Source organism: Podarcis gaigeae (genome assembly GCF_964106915.1).
Source record: "Podarcis gaigeae genome assembly, chromosome: 5".
Classification (NCBI taxonomy): Eukaryota; Metazoa; Chordata; class Lepidosauria; order Squamata; family Lacertidae; genus Podarcis; species Podarcis gaigeae.
Genome location: NC_139681.1, coordinates 45,301,587 through 45,326,083, shown reverse-complemented (window position 1 = coordinate 45,326,083; position 24,497 = coordinate 45,301,587). Strand labels below are relative to the sequence as shown.

Genomic DNA, 24,497 nt, shown 5'->3' with positions numbered 1-24,497 from the left:
ATACCATTTCCAGTTGATGCATTACATAGGGCAACCCCTTATAGTCTTAGGCAGTAGCATTGAGGGCTGTGTGTGACAGCAGGGTGCACTAAACATAGTCTGGATGCTGTTCCTAACAAGGGCTGTGAAGTTTCTCTGTAATTGCATTGTTTTTTTATGAGCAAGGAATGCCTTTGCTAGAACTCATGGGATGTGGCACTGTAATTGGTAATGCTTCCTGCTACATATATGCTGGCTATGATTTCAAGGGCATAAATTTATCTAGCTATCCAAAGTTTTCTGGCAGTTATTCAGGATGCCACTGAAGACAAGTTACTTTCCATGGAATAACAGGATGTTTTCATTCCCAGCTCAGTTTTCTGTAGATTTAAAACATTTCAGATTCTATTTCTGCTATTTCCACTAATTCTTGAGGAAGAGCTGCCTTTTGTGTGTTCGCTGCCTTTTTGGAGGTGATTTGACTTGTGAATTTCTAAGAGATGGTTCTGAAGTCCACTGAAGCCATCTAGGAATTAGTAGTCGAGTTACAAAAGCCACTTTCAGTTTATGCATATCAGAACTAGAAAGCTGAGATTCTTTAAATGTATTATAATCTAACTTTCCTGTGTAGAAAGTTAGCATTTATGATTTGATTGTAAAGAAAGTACCCCATTATTGTTCAAATACAAATTGTTCAAAAATACAAAAGCACAGATAAAAATACAAAAGCACAGATAAAAGAGAAACAAATTAAAAGATAAAAAAGAATAATTAAACACTAGCAGAATTTCAACAACATATTAAAAGATACATAAAAAATATAGATAATAACAACAATAACAACATCACAGCACCAGCCCTTTCCTTAAAGACAGCTGGTTCTTTAAAGGCCTGTGGGAATATAAACGTCTTCAGCTGCCTGTGAAAGGACAATAAGGAGGGAGTCAGTCTAACTTTTCTAGGAAATGAGTTCCAAACTCTGACATCAGCCACCAGAGTGGCTCCCTCTCCTGCATTCCCACCAAGTGTACCTGTGAGGGTGGTGGGACTGAGATGATGCCCTCCCCTGATGATCTCACAGCTTGGGCAGGTTCTTATGAGAGAATACGGTCTTTGAGATAGCCTGGACCAAAGCCATATAGGGCTTTCTAGGTCAAAACCAGCACTTTGAATTGTGCCTGGAAACAAACCCTAATTACATCAAATAATTAACAGGTGGGTGGCCCTGCTCATTTGTCAAATTTGGCCCACCAGGATCAGGGAGATAAAGAGCAGGCCCACTGGGGTGAAAAGGTTTCCCATTTAGATGTGCCTATTCAGAACTCTTTCTAGGATTTACGGCATTTTACTTTAAAATGTTGTGACATAATTGAGCTTTTGGTCTGTTTCTGTAAGCATATTGTAAGCACTAGTACTGAAAAATTTCATAGCCTATAGTTTCTAATGAGCTAAAAGTTTCATTTAAACAGTTCACTACATATATTATTAGGAAATAAAGTTAATTTTTGTTGATGTTGACATAAACTGTAAATGAAGTTTTAACAATGAGTAAATCCAAATGGTTGATGCTCCAAGAACGGATAAAAAAGTTATTCTGTTGGTTCAGCAGAATGAAAATTAGGCATAGAAATAATGTGGTTTAACAGGCCCATCCAGTGTTGCAGTATGTAACCTTTTGAATTATACAAAACATTTTTCTTAGGATGTTGAAAAAGACTTTTTAAAAGGAAAAATAGATGTTAAACCCATCTTACCCTTGCTAATCAGTTCCATTAAGATGGGAGAATCCTCCCCCCCCCCCAATTTGGTTAAGGCTGAGCCTTATACTATTGTTTCAGGTTACCTAAAGTGCTTCCGGGGCAAGGCAGTAATGGCGAAGTCACCGTTTGAAAAATAATAATAAAACTACTTATACAACATGTTTGTCCTTAGTGTGGTGTTGCAGTTCCCTTAGAAGGCATAGAAGCAAAAATAAACAGTTGTTTTTATATTAGCAAAGGAAGCAACTAATGTTAGAATAAGCTGCAGGTTAGAAATCTTAGAAAGGTCACAGCGTGGAAAGCTTACACAACCTGAGAACTGCAGGGTGGGGACTAAAGGGGAATAAACTACCCCAGAAGGAGCATGATGTGTCCCCCACCAGAAGTGCTACCCCTCCCCTAACACCCCCCACACCTATTATATCAACTAGTAATGTAATTGGTAGAAGTAGATAATTTTTAACTAGCAAAGGTGAAGAACCTCTGGCCTGTCGGCCTAATTTATGCCCGTCAGTCACTGTACCCTCCACATTTGGCCTGCCTTTCCATTTCAGCAAAGTCACTCCCACCTGCCCTACATCTTGCATCATGTGTTACATCCAATGTGGGACTGGTAAAGGCTTGGATGAAATGGGCTTGGCTGAAAGGAACTCTGCGGGCACTACTGATCTGCGTTGCCTGCAAAACCCCTTGTGCAGTGCTCCCCAAACATCCACAAGCACTGCACATGCTTTTTTGCCCATACACTTTGCTTTCAAATCTCCAGGGGCAAAAATGGGTCACCTGATGTTGTTGTAACACCAAGGGATTGACAGGTGGGCAGCCTATCAAACTTGTCCCACCAGGGTATGTGGAAATCTGGCTCACTGGCTGGATCTAGTTTCCTACTAGTGAGTATAGATTAATTCGATATAGAACTTTGTTATGGTGTAATATTGAGCAAACGATACTAACTTTAAAAGATCTATGATCTGAATAATTTCTTGAATAGATGTAAGGGCTTTTGTCTGCACAACTTGGCATTTTTTTCAACTTCAGCTTCTTTTGCATTATATGGTCTGCCTGAAGTTTCACTTAAGTTTCTGTAATTGCTGATAAAGGGGTCTAGAAGCCATACTCTGTGGTGGTATCACTTACGTAAATCCCATATAGAGTTCATAATATGGCTTGATCAGGGTCCTTCAGTATGAAATTTGTACGGAAATTATGGAAAAGCTGGATATTTTACCGTAACTTGATTAATAGTGTCAAATAGCATTACAGTGGTACCTCTGGTTGTGGATGGGATCCGTTCCGGAGCTCTGGTCAGATCCCGAGGTTTCTGCAACCAGAGGGACCGCTTCTGCACATTCACACGGGGCGGTAGAGGGCTTCTGTGCATGTGTGCGGGGTGGTTTCCCGCATTTGCATCCTGAAAGATATGCAACCGGAGGTGTGCGTATCCAGAGGGTACCACTGTACTGTGTTTTTAGATGACTTTAAAGAAAAAAACTACTACTTTTCTGCACAAATACTTTAATCTACTATCTCCTCTTAAATTTCTTTCTGTCTTTTTTGGTTGGTCATTCTATGTAGCACTTCCAATTTATTTGGCACAGATTTAGATACATTTCTATATGGCTTATTTTCAGCACTAGCCAAATGTGTAGAGGACTCTGCCAAGCCATCTTGGTTTATGCTGCATCATTATCTCCCATTTGAGGATAGTATAAGAATAGAAATATATTGAACTACTGCTGATTGTGCCAAATTTCTAGACTCTTTGTTTTCTACAAATTCTAGGGATAGTATTATAATAAATGAGTGTTCAAGTAATTGATCAATATACAAAGGTTATAAATGTGTAAATAGCCTAACCTTAGTTGCTAGGAGACTGTGATAAATGGACATCTGCTATCTACAGACAACTAAAGGATTTGAGGACTTGTACTTTAAAAAGTATCACTTGATTGTTGTTAAACTGTTAAGAGAAACAAAATGACCTGATTGTGAAATAATGTAACAATACAGTAATTAGAATAGCACATGATTATTATTTTGTGGTGTCAGCTGACTGGAAACACACACATGACTATACAAGTTCATGCTACAACGTTTATGCTAAGTCTTTGTCTCTTTTTAGAAATGTAGGCAGTACGACAGTTAAATGTAATTCCTCCCCTACATATATTTCAAGAGGATGCTTGGAGATGTACAAGCATGTACCCTTTCTCCCAGTACTTAATGTCTTTTGCTAGTACTACAAAGGCAGGGGCTCTAATGTATGTTACCACGTGCAATTTTAAAACAGATTTGTTAATCATCTGTCATTGTCCACTACCCCCCCCCAAAAAAACTTTTTGTCATATCTACCACATTCGAGAACTTTGGAAGAACTTCAGAAGGGTGGTTTACATAGGCATTCTTGGAAAAAAAATTCCTATTTGGTTTGCGTCAGCTAATTTCAGGGGCGTATGTAAAGCCCCCTGTGCCCTTGGCAAGGAGCTGTATCGGTCCGGTCCCCCCCAGTCGCCTTCATGGTTCAAGAAGGATGAGAAGCTTCTCTTGCACTTGATCCTGGCAGGACAGTGGCGTCATTTCACCACACGCATATTTGTCATACAATCTATAGTCTGATAGATGATTTTTGTGTCCCCCCTGGGCCTGTGTCCCAGGTGAAGGCCAGTTTCACCAACTCCTAGGTATGCCTCTGGCTAATTTCAAGGAAAGCTTTAATAGCTTGTTGACTTAACATGAAAAATGTGTTACTGTTACGCATATATTCTTTTTTTGGTTCTACTCACAGGTAAGACTTCCTGTAGGTGGAACAGGAAGGGAAGCAATTTTCAAGAATTTATCTCCCCCCTTGCAGCCTCTGTAGTACCCTAAATCTGTTCTGGAGAGTTCTTCATCACTCTGGAGATTTCTCCATGTACCTCCTCCACAAGAGGCCCAGAGGGTGGCAACACAAAAGCAGGCCTTTTTTATGGTGGCTCCTCCATTGTGGAATGATTTTCCCAGGGAGGCTTGCCTGGCGTCTTCATTACATATCTTTAGGTGATAGGCAAAAACATTCCTCTTCTCCCAGGTCTTTGGCTAATTAAACAATCTATCACCTTTTAATCTCTGTGTGGGGCGGGGGGGGGGGCGCGTAGGACTGTCATTTAAAAAAAAATTTTTAACCCAGTTTTTGTACATAAAGTATAAAGCTTTTGCTTGTGCATCTTGTATACCTGAAAAAGTGTCTCCACTCCCATCATTCAGCCCAGACACCGAGGTCCAGCTCTGAGGGCCTTCTGATGGTTCCCTCACTGCAAGAAGTGAAGTTACAGGGAACCAGGCAGAGGGCTTTCTTAGTAGTTGCTCCCACCCTGTGGAACACCCTCCCATCAGATGTCAAGAAGATGAGCAACTATATAACCTTAGAAGACATCTGAAGGCAGCCCTGTTAAGTCTGTATGAAAGGCTTTCCTACTGTGAATACTACAAAGCAAATTCTTCCTCCTCTACACTACTCCTTCAGTTAGTAAAACAAATCAATACAAATCGACACTTGCAGCTAGTCACAACATGACATGCTGGGTTTCCAACAATGTCTGCAAGTTTCTGATATCTACTGGAAAAGAAGAACTGTGTGAACATTTCTGGAAGGTGGAACGATAGGGTCTTTCTCATATGAGTGTAAAATAAAACAAATCATAATTTAAATTCTATAATTAACACCTCTGCTTTATGTTGAAGCAGCAGTACTAGCAATTCTTTGTGATACATGACAAGAGCTCCTTTGGGAGGAAGGATAGAATATAAATTCAATAAATAAAATACATGTTTGGTCCAAAATAGCACCTGAAACTCATGCTTTAAGTACTATATTCCATTCATTGTGGTATTTATTCTCTTGAGGCTGGAGCAGATGAACGGCCTGCCTGGAAACGATGGTTTTGCAAATTGGGAGCATAATCCAGAAACAGATTTGAAATTGGTATATAGGTTCTAGCTTGAGATGGCAAACCTGGTTTTCATTGGCCAAAGTGCAGATGTAATGCCAAACCAGCAATTATATTGATAAAAAGAAGAAAAATTCTGTACCAGGGAATGGGGCACAGTGTATGTTCCTGAGGCTGGTTCTTGATTACAGCTTAAGTATCAAATCATTTATTTGTTTTAAAACCAAAGGTCTGCACAAACAAATAATAGTTGACACTCTGCAGGGAGTACCAGAAAATCTGAACTGGGCCAAAGCAAGTGTACAAGGAGCTGCTGTAGTGATTCCTTGTAAAAATCTGCTCTCCAATACCATATAAAGATTACTGTAAATGCTTTATAATAGCTCAGCACAATTGAGCAAACTGGGGGTTATTGGGAATGCTTGTGTATGCTGCTCAAATTTCACCTGTCCCACTCCTCCCTTTGCTACACTGGGAGAAAACAAACTAGAATACTGCATATATGTAAGTGTAATTAATTTTGTCGTCCCCCCCCCCCCCACAAATGAGGAAATTGGATTTTATTGGTACCCATTCTGTAGTGGGCACTGTGAGGCTTAGATAGGAGGTGTTTTTTGCTGTGATCCATTGCTAGGAGCAGTTCAAATCCAGTAGCCTACAACATGATCTTTTGCCTCTCTACCGCACATTTCTGATTAGCTAATTAATGGTGGAAGCCGAAGTTGGTTGTTTCCTGAAAGAAACATGCATGAGAGCGTAGATATGTATCCAAATTACTGGGTAACGAAACAGGTTTGTGACTTGAGGTTATCTGAAAGTGAAGAACCATAGTAAGCCACTCTTTAAAGTGAGGGGACTTTCAAATGTAGCTTGTGATACGAAATGGGGATCTGCTTTTCAAAAAATGAAAAAGTTACAAATGTTTGTTGCTTGGGTGGACCTGAAGTAACTGCATGGATCCTGCTTGGTCCTTTGGATCTTGGTTCATTAATAATTCCAGGGCCATTCTACTGGAAAGAAAAGTCACTTGAATATAGGAAATGGAATGAATCCTTTATTGGAATTGATCGTGTGTGGGTTTGTTTGGCTGAATCGCATGTCCCATGCTTGGTTTGCTATTGCATATATATACTTTGTGAGGTATAATCATACATATTGACATGTAGGTTTTGAATAACTGCCTACAAGGAAGCAGCTTTCATATATGAAGTTTATTCTGTTTTGAAGCATTGCTAATGCTTGAGGAAATGCTTCAAGTATTTTGAAACTGATGTAGTCATAAGTAGGTTACAGCTGAGCCAGTTCTCTATGAAGCTGGAGTTTATCAGACTTGTGTTTGAATGATAAAGCAGCAGATCCAAAGATAGTTCTGCTGCAGTTTCATTTAAAGTTACTCAATTTACTCTAGACATGACAAATGTGACTGATATAGTAAGTACTATTTCCTGTATGTTGTAGTAAGATTTTAACAATAATTTGTATTGTTCACAGGAAAAGCTGTGTACTTAGTGCTGTCCGTCAACCTTGCCACTGAAAAGGCAGTATGGAGACGAAATAGACTCTTCAGTATAGAAAAAGTAAATAGAACAATTTTTATTTAAAACCATATGGTCATCTGAAAAAAGAAGGGTCATACATTATCTTTCAACTCCTACCTGAGTCCTTTGTATTGTGTGATGAATTAGTGATTCCAAAACCTGGAGGACCCTTGTAAAGAAAACTGGGATTAACTGGTTTAAAAGTGACTGAATGTTGCAACGTTGATGTAACATAATTCTCTTACAACGCTGTTGCCTCTTGAATGAGTGTTGAACTTAAAAAAAGGGGGGGGAAGGTTTAGGGATACAGTGGTGCCCCGCAAGACGAACGCCTCGCAAAACGAAAAACCCGCTAGACGAAAGGGTTTTCCGTTTTGGAGGCGCTTCGCAAAACGAATTTCCCTATGGGCTTGCTTCGCAAGAAGGAAGCCCATAGGGAAATCTCCGGGGACCTCTTTTAAATGCTAGCGGTGGGGAGCAAAGCCTTTCCCCCCCCTCCGGCCTTCAGAAGAGGTCCAGGAAGGCTGGCGGGGGCCGAAAGGCTTTGCTCCCCACCGCCAGCATTTTAAAAGCAGTCCGGGATAGCAGGGAAGCGCTTCCCGCTATCCCGGATGGCTTTTGAAGGCAGGCGGGGGGGGGGAGCAAAGACCTTTGCCCCCCGCCCGCCTTCAGAAGAGGTCCTGGACCTCTTCTGAAGGCCGGCGGGGGGCAAAAGTCTTTGCTCCCCCCTGCCTGCCTTCCCGGGAGAGCGGAGAAACACAGCGGAGAAACGAAGCCTTCGCTGCCGCCCGCCAGCATTTTAAGATCACCCCGGACAGCGGAGAAGTCTCCGCTGTCCCGGGAAGGCAGGCGGGGGGGAAGCAAAGAGCTTCGCCCCCCGCCGGCCTTCAGAAGAGGTTGGGGGACAGACTGTCCCCGGACCTGGTTTGAAGGCGGTTTCCATAGGAATGCATTAATTGATTTTTAATGCATTCCTATGGGAAACCGTGCTTCGCAAGACGAAAAACTCGCAAGACGAAAAGACTTGCGGAACGAATTAATTTTGTCTTGCGAGGCACCACTGTATTCTGATTTCTAAAGTAACAAATCTGAGTAGTTAGTAAACTGATTTATTCCATCTTCAGCTTCTTAAAGTAGGATTTAGGAACAGCCTAAAGAGTATTTTGTTCATATTTTTTCTGTTAAATAAAATGATAAGAGATTTTACTCAGTACATTTAGTTATACTGTATTCCTGATATCAGGTGCTGGGCACATATATTGAACTTTAAGTACAATACATTAGCAGAAATTAGCTCTCAATGTATCTTCCAGGTCATTCCTGAGGATGCTTAATGATCTGTCACTGATCCATTTGTGTTTATCAATTCTGTACTGTATGAGGTATAAAATAAGTAAGGCAGCTAATGACCGATTAGCAGTTGTTATAATATTTTCTTTACACTATTGAGTAAAGCAATACTCAGTCAAGTGTGATATGAAAGTACTGTTTAGACACAATGCTAAGCATGATTATGCAAATGAACCTCTGGCTCTCACTTTCTGTGGTTTATTTATTCTCGTTTATTCTGAAAAAACCAGAATTTGAAGCTTCAATTTGATCCTGATTTGTTTGAACTAACCACAGTTTCCTGGGTTCAACTGTAACAGAAAACTGAAGGCTTTTACTTTCAAAGAAACATAAATCTTTTCTCTCTGCATGTGAAGGCGGGAAAAAGGGGATGAATGAAACTGAGCCTTTTCCTGACTTCTTCATGTAATCCTAATCCATGATCAAGCATTGTGAATGAACTGTGTTTAGTTACTCTTTTGGTATATATATGGTATATATTTTTTCATAACTGTGGATAGTCCATAATTTATGTGTTCTAATAGATTTATTCTTATTCTTTTTTTCCAAAGCTTTCTGCCTGAAATCATTTACTTCAAGGAGTGCAGGATGACAGAACGTGGAATAAAATGGGCTTGTGAGTATTGTACATACGAAAACTGGCCATCTGCGATCAAGTGTACCATGTGCCGTGCTCAAAGACCTAGTGGAACTATTATAACAGAAGATCCTTTCAAAAGTGGTTCAAGTGAAGTCGGTAGAGATTGGGATCCTGCAAGTATTGAAGGAGGCAGCAGTCCTTTGATATGTCCAGATTCCAGTGCAAGACCAAGAGTTAAATCATCCTACAGTATGGAAAGTGCAAATAAGTGGTCATGCCACATGTGCACATACTTGAACTGGCCTCGTGCAATACGATGCACACAGTGCTTGTCTCAGCGTAGGACCAGGAGTCCCACAGAATCCCCTCAGTCTTCAGGGTCTGGTTCAAGACCAGCTCCTTTCTCTGTGGATCCTTGTGAGGAGTACAATGATAGAAATAAACTAAACATGAGGACACAGCACTGGACCTGTTCTGTCTGTACGTATGAAAACTGGGCTAAAGCCAGAAAGTGTGTTGTGTGTGATCATCCAAGACCCAACAACATTGAAGCAATAGAATTGGCAGAAACAGACGAAGCTTCCTCAATAATAAATGAGCAAGACAGAACTCGATGGAGGGGCAGCTGTAGTAGTGGCAATAGCCAAAGAAGATCACCTCCTACAACCAAACGGGAATCTGAAATGAAAATGGACTTTCAGAGAATTGAGCTGGCTGGAGCCGTTGGCAGCAAAGAAGAACTTGAAGTTGACTTCAAAAAACTAAAGCAAATAAAAAACAGAATGAAGAAGACTGACTGGCTGTTTCTTAATGCTTGTGTTGGTAAGTTCTGTGTCAGTCATATTTCATTTACAAGGGAAGATGAGTGGTGTATATTGGTTGAAATGTAAAACACAATAATTTTGGCAAGCTTCACACAATGTTTATAACAAGCATGCATATGAAGCTCTTTAAACACTTAAAATCACTATACAAATGTTGAATTTCCATATTTTAACAACACAATATGTGAACTTATTTTTGTAAGGTGTTGAAACATAGGAAAATTCTACTTAAATGCTAGCCAAATAAATACCATTGACACAAGCGTAAAATCAGAGTTGCACTTCAGTTTTAAAAATAAAGATTCTAAATGCCTTTAAGAACAGTTCTTACATATGAACACTAATGCATAAAATTACTTAGCCATGTGTTACCGTATTTTTCGCTTTATAAGACGCACCAGACCACAAGACGCACCTAGTTTTTGGAGGAGGAAAACAAGAAAGAAAATATTCTGAATCTCAGAAGCCAGAACAGCAAGAGGGATCCCTCTTGCTGTTCTGGCTTCTGGGATAGCTGCGCAGCCTGCATTTGCTCCATAAGACGCACACACATTTCCCCTTACTTTTTAGGAGGGAAAAAGTGAGTCTTATAGAGCAAAAAATACGGTAATCTTTTTTTACCCTACTTACAGTGACAAGCTGTGCCTTAGAATCAGCAGCTGCAGTTCACAAGTGTTTGTAAACAGTATAGATCTTACACAAGTGTGAGGCAATCAGTTAAAAATAACACAGAATGTAGTTCTGACCTTGGAAATACTGATTGTTGTAACAAATATTGTCCTTTTGGCATATTATAAATTACACTTTGATTAATTATCTCTAGTGTATCAAATCTATAATGCTATCGGGATATGTCTAGCAGATATTTTGGAAAATATTGAAAGTATTTTCAAAGTATAAGGGTGGAACTGTGCTGTATATTTAATAATAATGATGATAGTAATACAGTGCAATTAGTTTCATGGTGCATTAGAATAGTGACTACTGACTGCTGAAAAATACCCTGTATTCTTTCAAAATAATAACCTTCCAACTTTTTATGGAAGAAGGGGGGGGGTATACAAAGCACTGCCAGGAAGTGTCTCCCCTCCTTTGTGGAAGATGGATTTTTTCTTGTTTATACAAGACAGAACTCAATGTAGCATACTGCTATCCAAAATTCTCAAACACCCATGGTAAAAATAATGTTCATTGCCATCTTTCTCCCTTACGGTACTATACACAAAGACAAAGATTTCTGATGGATTTATTTTTTAAAGAAAATTGTCATGGATAGAACATTCCCTTCTTCATTTAACAACAAGAATACCCTTGCTTGGATTTATTAAATGCTACAAAGATGTTTAGCTGGTGTTTGAGAGACTGGGAACTTAAGACATGGGTGTTTAATATTGAATACCTGATGGATCTATTGCTTAGGATGGTAATACTGACATGTCAGAACACTGTGGCAAATGCATGTAATGTGTGTATATAATAGTGAAATGCTAAACTTGCAAATAGTATTCAGTTAGATATGGCAAATAGCTGACCAGGAAAAGAAGGTTCCATTTTTTGCTGCCCGTAAAATAAAAGGCATACTATTTATAGTGCTTATTTAAAGATTTAAAAACAATGATTTATACTTGTCTTTGAATACATGGTTCTTGTTTTGGCCCAAATGCAAATAGCTCATTAATTATCTTTGCAATTTTGCATCTTGCATTGCAGCATGTCCTGAAAAGGAGACTCCGTTGATTTTTAAGTTTGCCTTTTTACAATTTTGTTATAGTGGTTTCAAGATGCTGTTTCCCATGATTTATTTTTAGAAATTTGATGTCAGTCACTTTAGCATTTAATTAGTATGCGACAAGTTGCTTCCTGTGGGATGCCTTTTGTAAGGTACCATATGAGAGGAATAGATTCTGCACAATTTTTGTCTTTTGTTTTTCTAATGTGGAAAACATGATTGTGGTCTATCATAATAGCAAATGTATGTTTATATTTCCCATGTGTGGCCGATACCTTAAGGCATTTACAAGCCTCTGACATACTAGGTTCCTGTGATGCAGAAAAGGTATATACCAAGTTTGCAGCTCAGTTTAAAGCAACACTAAAAGAGCCAGAGCATAAGCTTTATTTAACAGCAAGAAAACAACAAAAGGAGGACTTTTTTCTGCTGGAACTCACCAGAATTCAGTTCCGGCACGTCTTATGTGGACACCATTGCCATTATACAGAGACAAAGGAAGGTGTTTGTGGTGAGTTCCAGCACCTTTTTTCTAGAAAAATAGCACTGATTATGTAGACCTGTAGTTTATTTTAAAATACAGGTTTAGAAGGCCTGAGTAAATAAAAAGGCACTCACTTGGGGCCAAAAAGACCATAAAAAGGTGCCTGAGGAGACTACACCAATACTGGTGTGCCACAGCTGAGAAGCCCCTCTCTTTTGTAGCCACCTGCTTCACTTCACCTGGATCCAAACAGGATCTCAATGTTTCGGCCTTTGTAGGCTAAAGCTGGTAATTCACATTAGGCCTGTAAAAGGACAGGGAGGCAGTGCGGCAGGTTAAGTACCTAGTTCATAGCCTTGTGGCTCTATTTTAAACAAATTGCAGTTTCTGAGTCACTCTTTAAAAAGGCAGCCACATGTGCAACTCATTGCAGTAGTCTGAAGGTGTGGTTACCTGAATGTAAACAGCTCTGGCCAAGGTATAGCCATACTTTATATATTGGCTAAAACTGGTGAAAGGTACTTGCCACACAGACCTCTTGAACCTCTTATGATAATTTTGCATCCAGAAGTATCCCTAAGCTGTGAATTTACTAAGTTTTTTGAGGTGTTGGGAACCCTTTTCAGATCAGACTGTTTGCCCTTCACATGTGGCCCTCAATACCTTTTTGGAACCCCTTGGCAACATTTGACCCCCCCCCCCCATCCTCATCTCATGCTGTCTTTCCAAAGCTGGGGGAGTTTCCAAAGTTTGGGGGAGGAGGTGTGAAGGCTCTAACAGGATCCTAGGGTTCTTCCTTCTCCTTTCCAAAGCCAAGTCTACACTTTTCCAGCTTTGGGAAGGAGAAGGAAGGGCTCTTGTACTCTTTCAGAGCCTCGTGCCTCCTTCCCAAAGCCCAGTGCCTTACTTAGCCCGCTGTGAGAAGGCAGCACAAGGGCTGTGGGGGAGGCATCAAATTTTAGCCTTCCTGCCCCCATATGACAAGGCAGTGTGCCGTCTAAGGGTTCCATGTTGAACTACTCTTGGGGCCCATCTGGTATGAAAAGTTGGGCTGCCCTGACCTGGATGGACAAATCATCTACCAATAGTGCTTCCACCTTATCAAGATTGAGTCTCAGTTTGTTAATCCAATCAGTTACCATGCTAATGTTCTGATTCAGGGCATCCACAGCCTCACCTGCTTCTGATTATTGCATACTGGTCACACCTCAGCCCAGATTGCTCAACCTCTTTTCTCAGTGGCTTTGTGTAGATGTTAAACAGCACGGGGGCTCCAGGAAGCACAGTTGTGAAGGCATTGAGCAGTATTTCTGCAGTACCAACTTATGGAATTGGTCCTCTCAGTAGAAAGGTGGGTGAACCTAACTAGAAGAATACAAGAGTGATGGTATTGAACGTCATGGAGAGGGTTACACTTGAGCCTTCTGTCTTCTAACTGCTTGGACCCAGCCAAGCATACATTTCCTGCTAGATTTAATAAGCCATGACTGGCAAGGGTCAAATATACAAGTGTTATTCTGGGCATGAGTCATGACCAAGCATTGTCCATGTCCTCATGTTTCAGTAACTGAAATCTATCCAAGCAGGCTGGACCAGATGGAACTCTGAACACCTCTACTACTGACATAGCATTAATTGTAAAGTTTAAGTCATGATGGATGCGAGAAACTTTACATTCAGAGTGTCCTGCAAACATGTGATAGTGGGTTCCTGAGGATTCACCACATCTCCCAGGCCAGATTTCAAAAAGGCCCTGCACTGTTTGGGAAATCTAGATAACATTGAGAGGATTCAGCTATAGGAGGAAAAAGTTTGTTCACATCCATCACTGCAACAAAGTAGGCTCTCACTTGTGTTCAGTTGGATTCATCTTGAATTTCCTTCCATTTGTGTACCAGCTGTCTTTCAGCTTGTTTCATTGTGCTCAGGTGTGTAACAAGGAGTTGCATAGGCTGTACCTAAAGGAAGAGACTGGTTGCATCAGTTGAGTGAGTCATCTCCTTATTCTAGAGAACAGCTAGGGCTTCAGTAGGAATGCCTGCCAAATCAGCTGGAAAAGCCCCCAGAAACAGCCTCTGGGGTGAATTGTTGTTAAAGGTACCCCACAGTTGCTGAGGGGTAAAGCCCCTGCAAGATAGTCTCAGCACCAAACATCCTTGGGAATCTCCAGAACCAAATATGAGACCATCTTCATCAGTTCAGAAAGGTAGCAGGGTGGATGATACGCCAACAGAACCCCCAGTGTGGCCCAGGAGTCCCAACAGAAGATAAAAATACTCCAAATTAGTACCAAATAGGACAGCAGAACTGGAGAAAAAATCGTGCCTCCTCGAGGCATTTTGAAATCCTTGCTATAATATGGAAGTTCAGGTGGATGTGGGCAGCATGTATGTATTGGTGCTCTCCTGCCAGCTGAAGATGACACAAAATCCCTCCTAATGTACTTCTGGCAGGCAGCATCTTGAAGAAAGCTGTAGAGACTATATTGATTTTTTATACATCTGCTGCTCTGTTTCTTGGCCTGTCAACCTGCTGCTTTGACTTCTGCATTTGTGCCAAGCCCAACATAGTCAGAAGAGAAGTCTGCCCCCCCCCCCAAGCCATTTTACCAGTCAAATGTTGAGAGCATGGAGTTGGCTGCTCCTGCTGGCCAAAAATCACATCACCACCCTTAAAAATACAGTCTGTTACCTTGTCTCCAGATGGTCTGGCTGCTGCTGCAGTCCTTCTGGCTGTTCCTAGCTTTGAAGTCTACTGCTTCACTATCTTGCCCATCATGATAGATGGAGTGAAAAAACCATGCTGTGTGACACACTCTAGGCAATGAGGCAATAGCCCTTTGGCTGACATGGCCTCTTGTTACCCGCAGAGGGTAGAGAAAGCAGACTCAGCCAATCAGAAGCCTCAGCTTTAATGAAAATCTAGTAGTGAATCTGTGTACCTTTTAGCCTTGATTGCCATGCTCACTGGACAGCAGCAGGGGCACAGTTAAAGTTTACTGTTAAAGGCTCTCCATATCTTGTGAGAGGGTGCTGCCCTATGACTACTGAATTTTGCAAGTTGCTTCTGTAAAAAGCTGTGGAAGAAAATACTGAATTATAATCTTTCCCTTTTTAATCACCATTGTTCTGATTTTAAAAATCTAAAGCATCAGTTGTGTATTCTCTCCAGAGTTTTCTTTTAGGCTTGAGGGTATTAGAGAGCTCTTTCATCTTGATGGCCTTATGGGGAAAATGTACATTTTTAAAAGCAATACAGAGCAGTCAAATCAAAACTCTCGGGCTCTAGTGGCTAGTGATGTTAAATTCTCAAAAATAATCTTTTGGAGAGAATATTCTCACTTCATATCACTACTAGTGGCACACCATATATGATTCCCTGGGATATGTTCCTATTCTGCAGTTATGAAATAAGGATAGGTGCCCTGTGAATGAAGCATGTGCCTTTTTCCTAAGTAAGCCCACTTACATTGTGATAATTGCATGAAAGGGCCCTCAATTATTTTTTGAAATTTGCATTCCAGTCTAGGTAATCAGTCCTCTTCCTCAACTCTCCTACCTTATCTACTTGCATCACCAGGATGGCATGAACAGTAGAGTTGAGCAAACTACAAAGGAGCTGATATGTACCCTAGATAAACAAGATATTTGCCTGAGGCTGATAGAATGTGATAGTGTTTTCTCTGTTTCAAGTTCATTTGGATTCTTATTATTTGATTAATTGATCAGGGCTATTCAACCACTGTTCTTGTTAACTTTGCTTGTGTGCAACATTTCCAAATGGTTAATTTCCTTTACTTTGGTATAACTTTTAGATTGGCCAAACCAAAAATTTCCTGCTGCTAACACATGATAAAAGATTGAAATGTCTGATCAACATTCTTAATGTTTCAGCTTTGTGGTTGGCTGTGAATTTCCAGACTGAGTATCCTAACCTAAGCCTGCACAATGTGTGGCTTGCTAAGTTGAACACAGCCAGACATTTTTTTGAAACCTGATGGGTACTTAATAAGCTTCCGTTTTGTGTAGCCAAGCAACAAAACCAGGAGGAGACTATCAAGTTCTAAGCAAACTACCAGATCTACTTGGTGGATGTGGGTTACAGGTTGTCTAGGCATGTCAGGACATCAATTAATGTGCAGTTTTGGTGGTATGAGGTCTCCATACCACATGTTACATATGTACGTGGCCTACTTTGAACAAGAGATGCAGCAGTGGGGAAGAAAAACTGGAAGTTGGAAATCCTAGATGGGGAAAAGGGTTGAGTGGCTTTTTCCACATTACTTCTTTACACTTTAAACAGCTTTTCTAGTTATTCACATCTCTGTGTGTATCATACAATTCTGGCTTGGATCAGATTCTTTTGAACAAAAATACTATATTCTGATCATAATCCCCAATATTTGTCCTGCTTATATTGCTTGTCGTCAGCAGTGAAATCTGTAATGGAAGCGTTTGACAACTGTTCCTTTCATCTGCTATGGGGAAGAAAGGTGAAAAGAGATTATTTGGCAGAGTATGTATGTGTAACATTCATTCTTGCCTAAGAGAATCCAGAAACCACATTTTCTCTTAGAATTGTCTGTCTGGGAATGCAGCTTTCATTAAAAGCATTTTACTGATACTTTTGAGAAATATGCTTGCCTGCAGAAAGTGTTTATAAGTGTTTATAATCCCACCCCCCAAAATACTTCTTAGGTCATAGCCTTCAGACCAGTCATCTCTCTTAATGGTGTCAGAAATTTTATCAAGTGGTAATCTTAGGCTGTATATCATAAAATCATGTACATTATGATGTAATTGTTATCTTAATATTACATTTTTTATCTAAATAATAATCTGATATTTAAGGATGTGGCATCCTAGATCTGTAAAAGAATTTGTGGATAATCTTCTTAGTTTCAAAGATGTAGGTGTCTTGTTGCCATTTGGGGGCAGGACAGCAACACTTTTTATTTATTATTTTGATAAGCATGCACTAATACACAATTCACATAAGTGACACATTGTTAATATCAAATTTTTAACAGAAATTGTTAATACATGTTTAATTTGGTGTTTACAGTAAACATATTAGTACCAAACTTCAGTTTTCAAAACCACCCTACGTACTCTTTATTGTTAAATTCCTTAGCATATTGTCTATCCATAACATATACTTCAAGGATTCAAAGCACATACATTTCAGTAATCCTTGAGTGTCAGCTAGGCACAAAAAATGGCATCCAGACTTTTTGAGGTCCTCGCAAATGGAAAATCTTTAGGTGCAAAATGCATCTGGCATTTCTCACTCTCACTGGCAATCTCACTCTCACTGAGGAGGACCCACCATTTGGCTTCCACAAACTGTAGCAATCTAACCAACAAACAAAGGTATTTATATCCTTTCATAGATCGGTAGGCTGGATGTCCAACAGTTGGCAGCACTCATATCCCATCACTCTTCCCAGTGCTTCTGCTATATATTGCTCAGCAATACCCAGACTGGTAGAGGTACCAAAAGTGGGGAATGAGGTGTGCAGATGGAATCACTTACTTCTCCCCTATCCCATGCTTGCATTGCCTGGTCTGAGAATCAGTCAGATATCCTTTCCATCTCATTCTCCATCAACCTCCTCTCTGTTGGCTTTTTTTTTTAAAGACCAATTTTATTTTGTCCTCTCAGGCTCTCAGAGCTCACTCTAGTGCTTGGACGTTAGGCAGGGACCATAGTCAGAGGAGGAAGTGGGGCTGTGCTCTCTGTGCTGGCCTGGCTGCCCTAAGGGTCCTTGGAGGTGAGGACTCAGGGGCCAACTTTATTTGAGAGCTGACACACCAGCCATACCTGCAGAATGGTGACAGTGGCAGAAGGAGTGACTTATGCTGTTAGCTAGTTACCCGGTTCCCTAACTGATGGGCTGGGCATGTTTAGCACATGTCTGCACATATGCTTTCAGTAATATTGGGATTCCCTTTCATTCAGTGCCAATATTATTTGAAAGCTATGAGCAATAAACTTGTGGCCTGCTGTAATCCTCTTAAGCATTGGCCTCCATCTTTCAAGCCCCAGATCTGCTCCACTCCCAGGTGCAGGCATAACTGGTTTTGTAAGCCCCATTGAGGACTTTTCTCAAAAGGTGGGTTATAAATCTCTTGAATATGTTAGTTGTTCTTGAGTAAATGTGTGTACAAAAATACTAAATTCAGATTCCTTTTTGGTTTTTAGGCACAGTCCAGCCCTTATGCACCTGTGTGTCCTGGCCCCCATGATAGACAGGCCCATGGGGAGGAGCAAGGGGCACTTAAGGGTAAGAAGGGGGGTCCTTATAGCCCCTACAAAGTCTCCGGTACTTACTAAGCTGGGAGGGAGGAATAACCAGTTGTGCTGGCATTTCTTTGTACCTTGGATCCAATGTTTGTGCCCAGAGAGTCATTCTCCCTTTTGGCCTGGTGAGTAAAGGAGGCTATGGTACAGAATGCCACAAAATCATTGTTTCTAAGAACTGACATGCAAACAAATTAAAAAGAAAAACTTTGAATATAATTTGTGACAATTGCAACCTACTGATATTGCACTATTGTGGCTTTCTTGGTATAAAATGAAGTGCCCATTCTACAAAAGTAGAGTATCATTATGTAGGCTTAGAACCTGAAATACATTTCAATCATGCTTTCTGCAGCTACATTTACACCTGCTTCACATCTGACATCACATCTGATGACAGGTGTGCATAGTTTTGGGAAAATAGCCTTGAGGAGGAAATGGGGAGGCCTAGCAGGTTAAATTTGGCCCATGGGCCAGAGATTCCCCATTCTAGGGTTAGGGGCACTTTCCTCATTATTACCATCATATGAATTTGTTGATTTCTCTTAAGCGGAGGTCTATGTGCTAAGTAAAGGATATAGCTTGATAAATACCTGCAGAAAGATACTGTTTTATACAATGCAGTGTAGAAATCTGAATGCTGCAAGTTTGATCACTTTTACTTTAGGCTATGAAATGTTAACATAAAAGTGTAGGATTGAATTTTACACAGTGCTTTTACTGTATAGCTTTTCTTTGCTGGCTGGAAACCAAAGAGGTTAGGGATTTTTTTTAAAAAATCAAGTTACTATTTTATAGTCTTCGGAAGCAATTTCTCTGGAACAGAGATTATAAAGCTAAACATGCTTAGAATAGTTTAGATGGCTTCAATATGGAAAATACGTTGTATGCTGCCACTTCTCTTACTGTAAAGAGTATTGTTTCACTTCCCTAGTTAATCTTCCTAAGATTCAAAAAGATTGAGTATATAGTTATTTCCTAGGGTATGTAGTTATTTCCCAGAGAATGAACACCACTTCTTTCTGTGGTATAGTTTGGATTATCTCCCATTTCTTCTTTCTTGGTGTGTGGTAATAAGCCAGAAATTCCCCTGGAATTAATCCGAAGTCCCTATGTTTTCCAGCACTGAAACAAGGCAGGATTTTAAACCATTATTTGCAGGTGGTTTAATATCCTAGCTTGTTCTAAACCTAGTAACCATAGTTTCCTGGTTTTGATCTAACTGAAAAGGAAGGTTAATTAAACACTTCCCAGCTTACCACAGTGTGTGGAGGAGAAAGGAGACTATGAGCACAAGTTTTGTTCCCCTTTGGGGCTTATTGAGTCAAAATAAGATTGTCTAAACCAGGCATAGACAAACTCCGGCCCTCCAGATGTTTGGGACTGCAATTCCCATCATTCCTGATCACTGGTCCTTTTAGCTAGGGATGATGGGAATTGTAGTCCCAAACATCCGGAAGGCCAGAGTTTGCCTATGCCTGGTCTAAACATAGTAAGTTCCAGGAGCTTCCTTTTGCGTTCTGTCATCTCTTTCATCCAGAAGGAGAGGGATCCTACCAAAGATATTATCTCATTTTCTCTGAAGGGCAGTTCAGTACATACTTGCACATCCTGTCTATTGCCAAGACTCTCACAAACTTATTTCCCTTCCAGTTTGCCATGATGGTGTTGGTGGATACTGTATTCTTCAGAACAATAAGATCCCCTTTTTTTCTGTACCAGGACTTCCTTGTTCCTGGAAGTCCATTTTGGGAAGATGAGGAAAGCATATAAAATGAACTCAGCTGTTTAAAATTAAGTATCCTAAATGCAATGTACCAAATGCACCCACTCTTCAGGGGTGGCATTGCACTCCTGATTACACTTCCTTTGTTTGCTTTATTCTGGTACATCCATATTCAGTCAAGACCCCACATTAATGAAGTTATCCATGGCAGGCATCCACTTAGCACTTTTGAAGTGGTTATTAAATGGTACCTCTTAGTCATTGCAATTTGCCCTTGCATGGGAACTTAGTCCTGTTGAGCCATCATAGCCCCTCCTTCAGATGGCTTGTAATGTTTTGTATTCAGCTTATGGCATTGACGGAGTAGTTATTTTGTGTGGTTTTTGGCTAGTTTATGGTGAATTGCTCAGGTAACACCCTTCCTGAAACAAAGGCGTGTCCTACTCAAAGTGATGTTATTAAGTTTATATGAACTGACTGGGCTTGCTAAAACAAATGATCCATATCTCTCCCCACTTGTGTCCAATATGATAGCACTTTCCTCATTCACCAATGTCTTATAGTGGTTAGTGTCAAGACCAGGACTGAGGAGAAGTACATTCAAATCCCTACTCAGCCATGGAACTCAGAGGGTGATTTTAGACAAATCACAAATTCTTGACTTAGCCTACCTCATAGGGCTGTTGTGAAGAAAAATGAAGTGGGGATTAGCACCTTGTATGCCGCCCTGAATTTCTTGGAGGATAAAAATAATAATGTAGTAGTTTGTATACAGCCACAGGGAAGACTTCAGCGAGTTCTGTAGCTTCATATTGAAGCCAACCATTTTCAAGCTGCATCCTGTCTAACTTCTGTAATGTGTCTTTGGCAGATCTGTCACTGGAACTCTGGCACATTTGATCTGGTGCCCAATGAGAGAATTTTGCCAAGTAGCCCTAAGGTCATTTTAGAAGGGCTCCATTTATGTGATTTTTTTGATAGTATAATTAGATGGGGCTATAAGTGAGAACCAAATCTCATTAGTAATGTTTGAAGTCCTTCCACAGAGGCCCTGTGAATATAAGCAATTGATTCATCCCTTCTCTTAAACTACCATGCTATAGACAAAAGGTTGCATGGACTTGATCTGCATACTCTCCTCCATGGACATGTACTGTATAGGTTTCTACCTTCATGTGAACTGTGGCAAAAATACTATGTACTGCTGTGAGCATACATTATCAGTTAGTGTGACTGGCAAGGCACAGAGCTCCACTGATGGCAACCAAATTCAAGGCCCTTCCCCAACTTAGGATCTCAATGTATGGTAAGGAAATGGTACAATAAATGGTAACTTGATTAAGAATGAACTGTCATTATCTTAAGTAATATTAGAAATTTTAACTTTATGACCCATCTTCCATGTCTCTAGGGGTTGTAGAAGGTGACTTAGCTGCTATTGAAGCATACAAGTCGTCAGGAGGAGATATTGCACGACAGCTTTCTGCAGATGAAGTACGCTTGTTAAATCGCCCTTCCGCTTTTGACGTGGGATACACACTTGTTCATCTTGCTATACGTTTTCAAAGACAAGATATGCTAGCAATTCTGCTTACAGAGGTGAGTTTTCACTTTTGCTGGTATGTGTGCTTATGGGAGTCTCTGCATCTGGTTCCAGAGCCAACTGAAGCATCAGCAGGGAATTTAATGAGAGTAGTGCTGAAGCCTTGGTGGTCAGTTTGATCCTTCTTGGTGAGGTATACCAGAGAGGTATATGAATAAGATGAATGGTGCCAATACCAATAGAGATTTTGCTGTCCCTTAGTCTTATCCTCTGTTTCCTGTTGTTGTTGTTGTTGTTGTTGTTTGTTTGTTTTATTCAATTTATATACTACCCTATATTAAAAGATCCCAGAGTGGTGAGCAACATTAAGAACACATTTTACGGAGTACAGTAATAAAAACCATAAGAACAGACTGCGTAATAATAAAACAATCATAATAACAGCGCTACCCCCCACCCCACCCCTGCTTTAAGAGGCCATAGATTATTTAATAGCCAAAAGCCTGGGTAAAGAGGAATGCCTTTGCCTGGTTCCTAAAGACATGTAATGCCAGATGAGCCTCTCTGGGAAAAGCCATCCACAGAAGGGGAGCCACCGCCCTGTTGGGTTTAGTGAATGTGTGGCTCTCCAGAAGTTGTTGGACTCTTTAGTTCCCGTGAGCCATAGCCTGCATTTACAATAGTTGAGAGTGATGAGAGTTTTATTGTACTGATTATCCACATCTACTGGGTTATTTACGAACAGAAATGATTCATAGTGGTTGATGAGGAAACACTGATTCTTCCTCAGCAAAGCTTTGCTCTTCTGTATCTTTAACAATTCTTATTAAATTTATAACAGTATAATTCCAGAGCTACTTACAGTATAAAACAAATACATAATTAAACTTCTGTGAAAACACTAAAAATGAAGCAGTCTGTTCAGAGGTTAGAAGTCCTTGGGAAAGGTCTTCAACTGGCTCTAAAAAGACATCGAAGTGGTTGCTGGATGGCCATTCCACAGGCATATTTGCAATCAAGGAAGGTCCCCAATTTCCCCAGCTTAGATGACAATGACACGCAGAGATAGGCCTCTGAAAATGACCACAGTGCACAGGCAGGTTGATGTGGTGTAGTTTTACAAGTCTCAAGCCATGTAGAGCTTTTAAAAACATTTTGAAATGTTCTCCAAAATAGATGGTGGAGCACTGGAGAAATATTCCAAGAATGTCTTATGTTCATTGAAGGGATTGTAGTTAACTTTCAATAAGTGAAATGAATAAATCCAAGACACTACCAGGCTAGGCAGAAAGGGACAGTGGAGCTGCGTATTTATGGACTTCTTCACGCCGGACATGGTTTCTATATGGAGGTAATCTCAGTGTAGGAAATATGTTCCTTGTGAAGCAGCCCTGGATACCCTACCATGTTAGGAATTTTGATACAGCTGTAAAGTACATCTTAGCTGTGTTTTATATTAGGAACACATGAATTCATGTGTTCACTAGATATGGACAGAAATCAGGGCTGCTAAAACTTCCTTCTTGTTTTGTTTCTGAATGATGCCAGTTAGTTCAAAGACTTATCCAATGCTGGCAGCTCTTTCTAGGAACTCAATTTCAATTGATCACAGAGTAGCATTTAAGCTATGGAAGAAGTGACATACATCTCCTCAAAACCTAGTTCACTCTTTGGATAGTTTTGTCCTTCCTGCAAGGAGCTCGGGTTGGTATCCGTGCAGGTATCCCCCTTTCCCTCTCACGGGGGTAGGTTAGACTACAAATTCATTACTGCCCTGTGATCACCCAGCAACCTATATGGCTGAGCAAGAGTCAGAAGTGAGATGCCTCTGTTCCCAAGCCCACCATTCCAATAATGCAGAACATTGGGTCTTACTGCTACTGTCAGCTGTCCTTGGGTGGGGGATTCTCTTGCATTTTAACAGGCGTGGTCCATTTCTCTCTTAAATTAATAACATCATGAAACATCCTGTTACAGGTATCCCAACATGCAGCTAAGTGTATTCCAGCTATGGTATGCCCAGAGCTTACTGAGCAAATCCGACGTGAAATCGCTGCATCTCTTCATCAGCGGAAGGGAGACTTTGCCTGCTATTTCCTAACTGACCTTGTAACATTTACATTACCTGCAGGTAATTATGAGGTGCTTCTTTTATCTGGTAACTTGTCCTTAGCAGATAAATGTGTGTATGAAATTGCCCACTTCTGACTACTACTAATACTTCCTAAACAGAAGTGCTGTAGGTTTTGAAAAATCTTCATTCATTAAGCTTCTTGCCTACACATGGAGTAAATTTCAGAGGAGAGGAAACTTCAGGAGAAAGACTGTTGTCACAGTTCCTTTATATTAACATTGAAATTACTTTGAGACTCATTCCTGTGTTTGCATAATAAAATACTCTTTCGGCTAAGGTTACCAGATTTTTTTCAAAGAATCCAGATTTTTTTGAAAAGAAAAAAAATTATTAAAGAAAGTTTTTGTTTTTTTAAATAAAAGTAATATCTTCTCTTCTGTGGGCAGTTGGCCGGGTGGCTGGGCGCTCTCGTTTCCGGCTCGATTTGGATTGCGGGGGGAGGGGGGTCAGCGGTTCCCCCAGTTGATGTGCCAGGCATCCCCGGTTCCCCCTTGGCAGTGGCAGCAGCAGTCTCAGCAGCCTGGAGCCAGCCTGCTAACACACTTGGCTCTGGCTGGCTTCAGGAGCTGCTTGCTGCCATGGCGCCCGCCATTTTGCCTCGCTGGAAGTCCCCATATGATG

The 24,497-nt window shown here is 40.6% G+C and overlaps 1 protein-coding gene across 1 annotated transcript in view; it reads left to right on the top strand.

The window, feature by feature from the left end:
- The window catches only part of ZRANB1 (zinc finger RANBP2-type containing 1), a 40,266-nt gene that overhangs the window by 2,139 nt on the left and 13,630 nt on the right, over positions 1 to 24,497 (top strand). Inside the window, exons 2-5 of the mRNA XM_083741283.1 lie at positions 7,157 to 7,242; positions 9,105 to 9,955; positions 21,611 to 21,798; positions 23,720 to 23,873. Of these exons, the coding sequence (XP_083597409.1) occupies positions 9,142 to 9,955; positions 21,611 to 21,798; positions 23,720 to 23,873 (1,156 nt within the window). The 5' untranslated portion in view covers positions 7,157 to 7,242; positions 9,105 to 9,141. The remainder of the gene's footprint in view (positions 1 to 7,156; positions 7,243 to 9,104; positions 9,956 to 21,610; positions 21,799 to 23,719; positions 23,874 to 24,497) is intronic.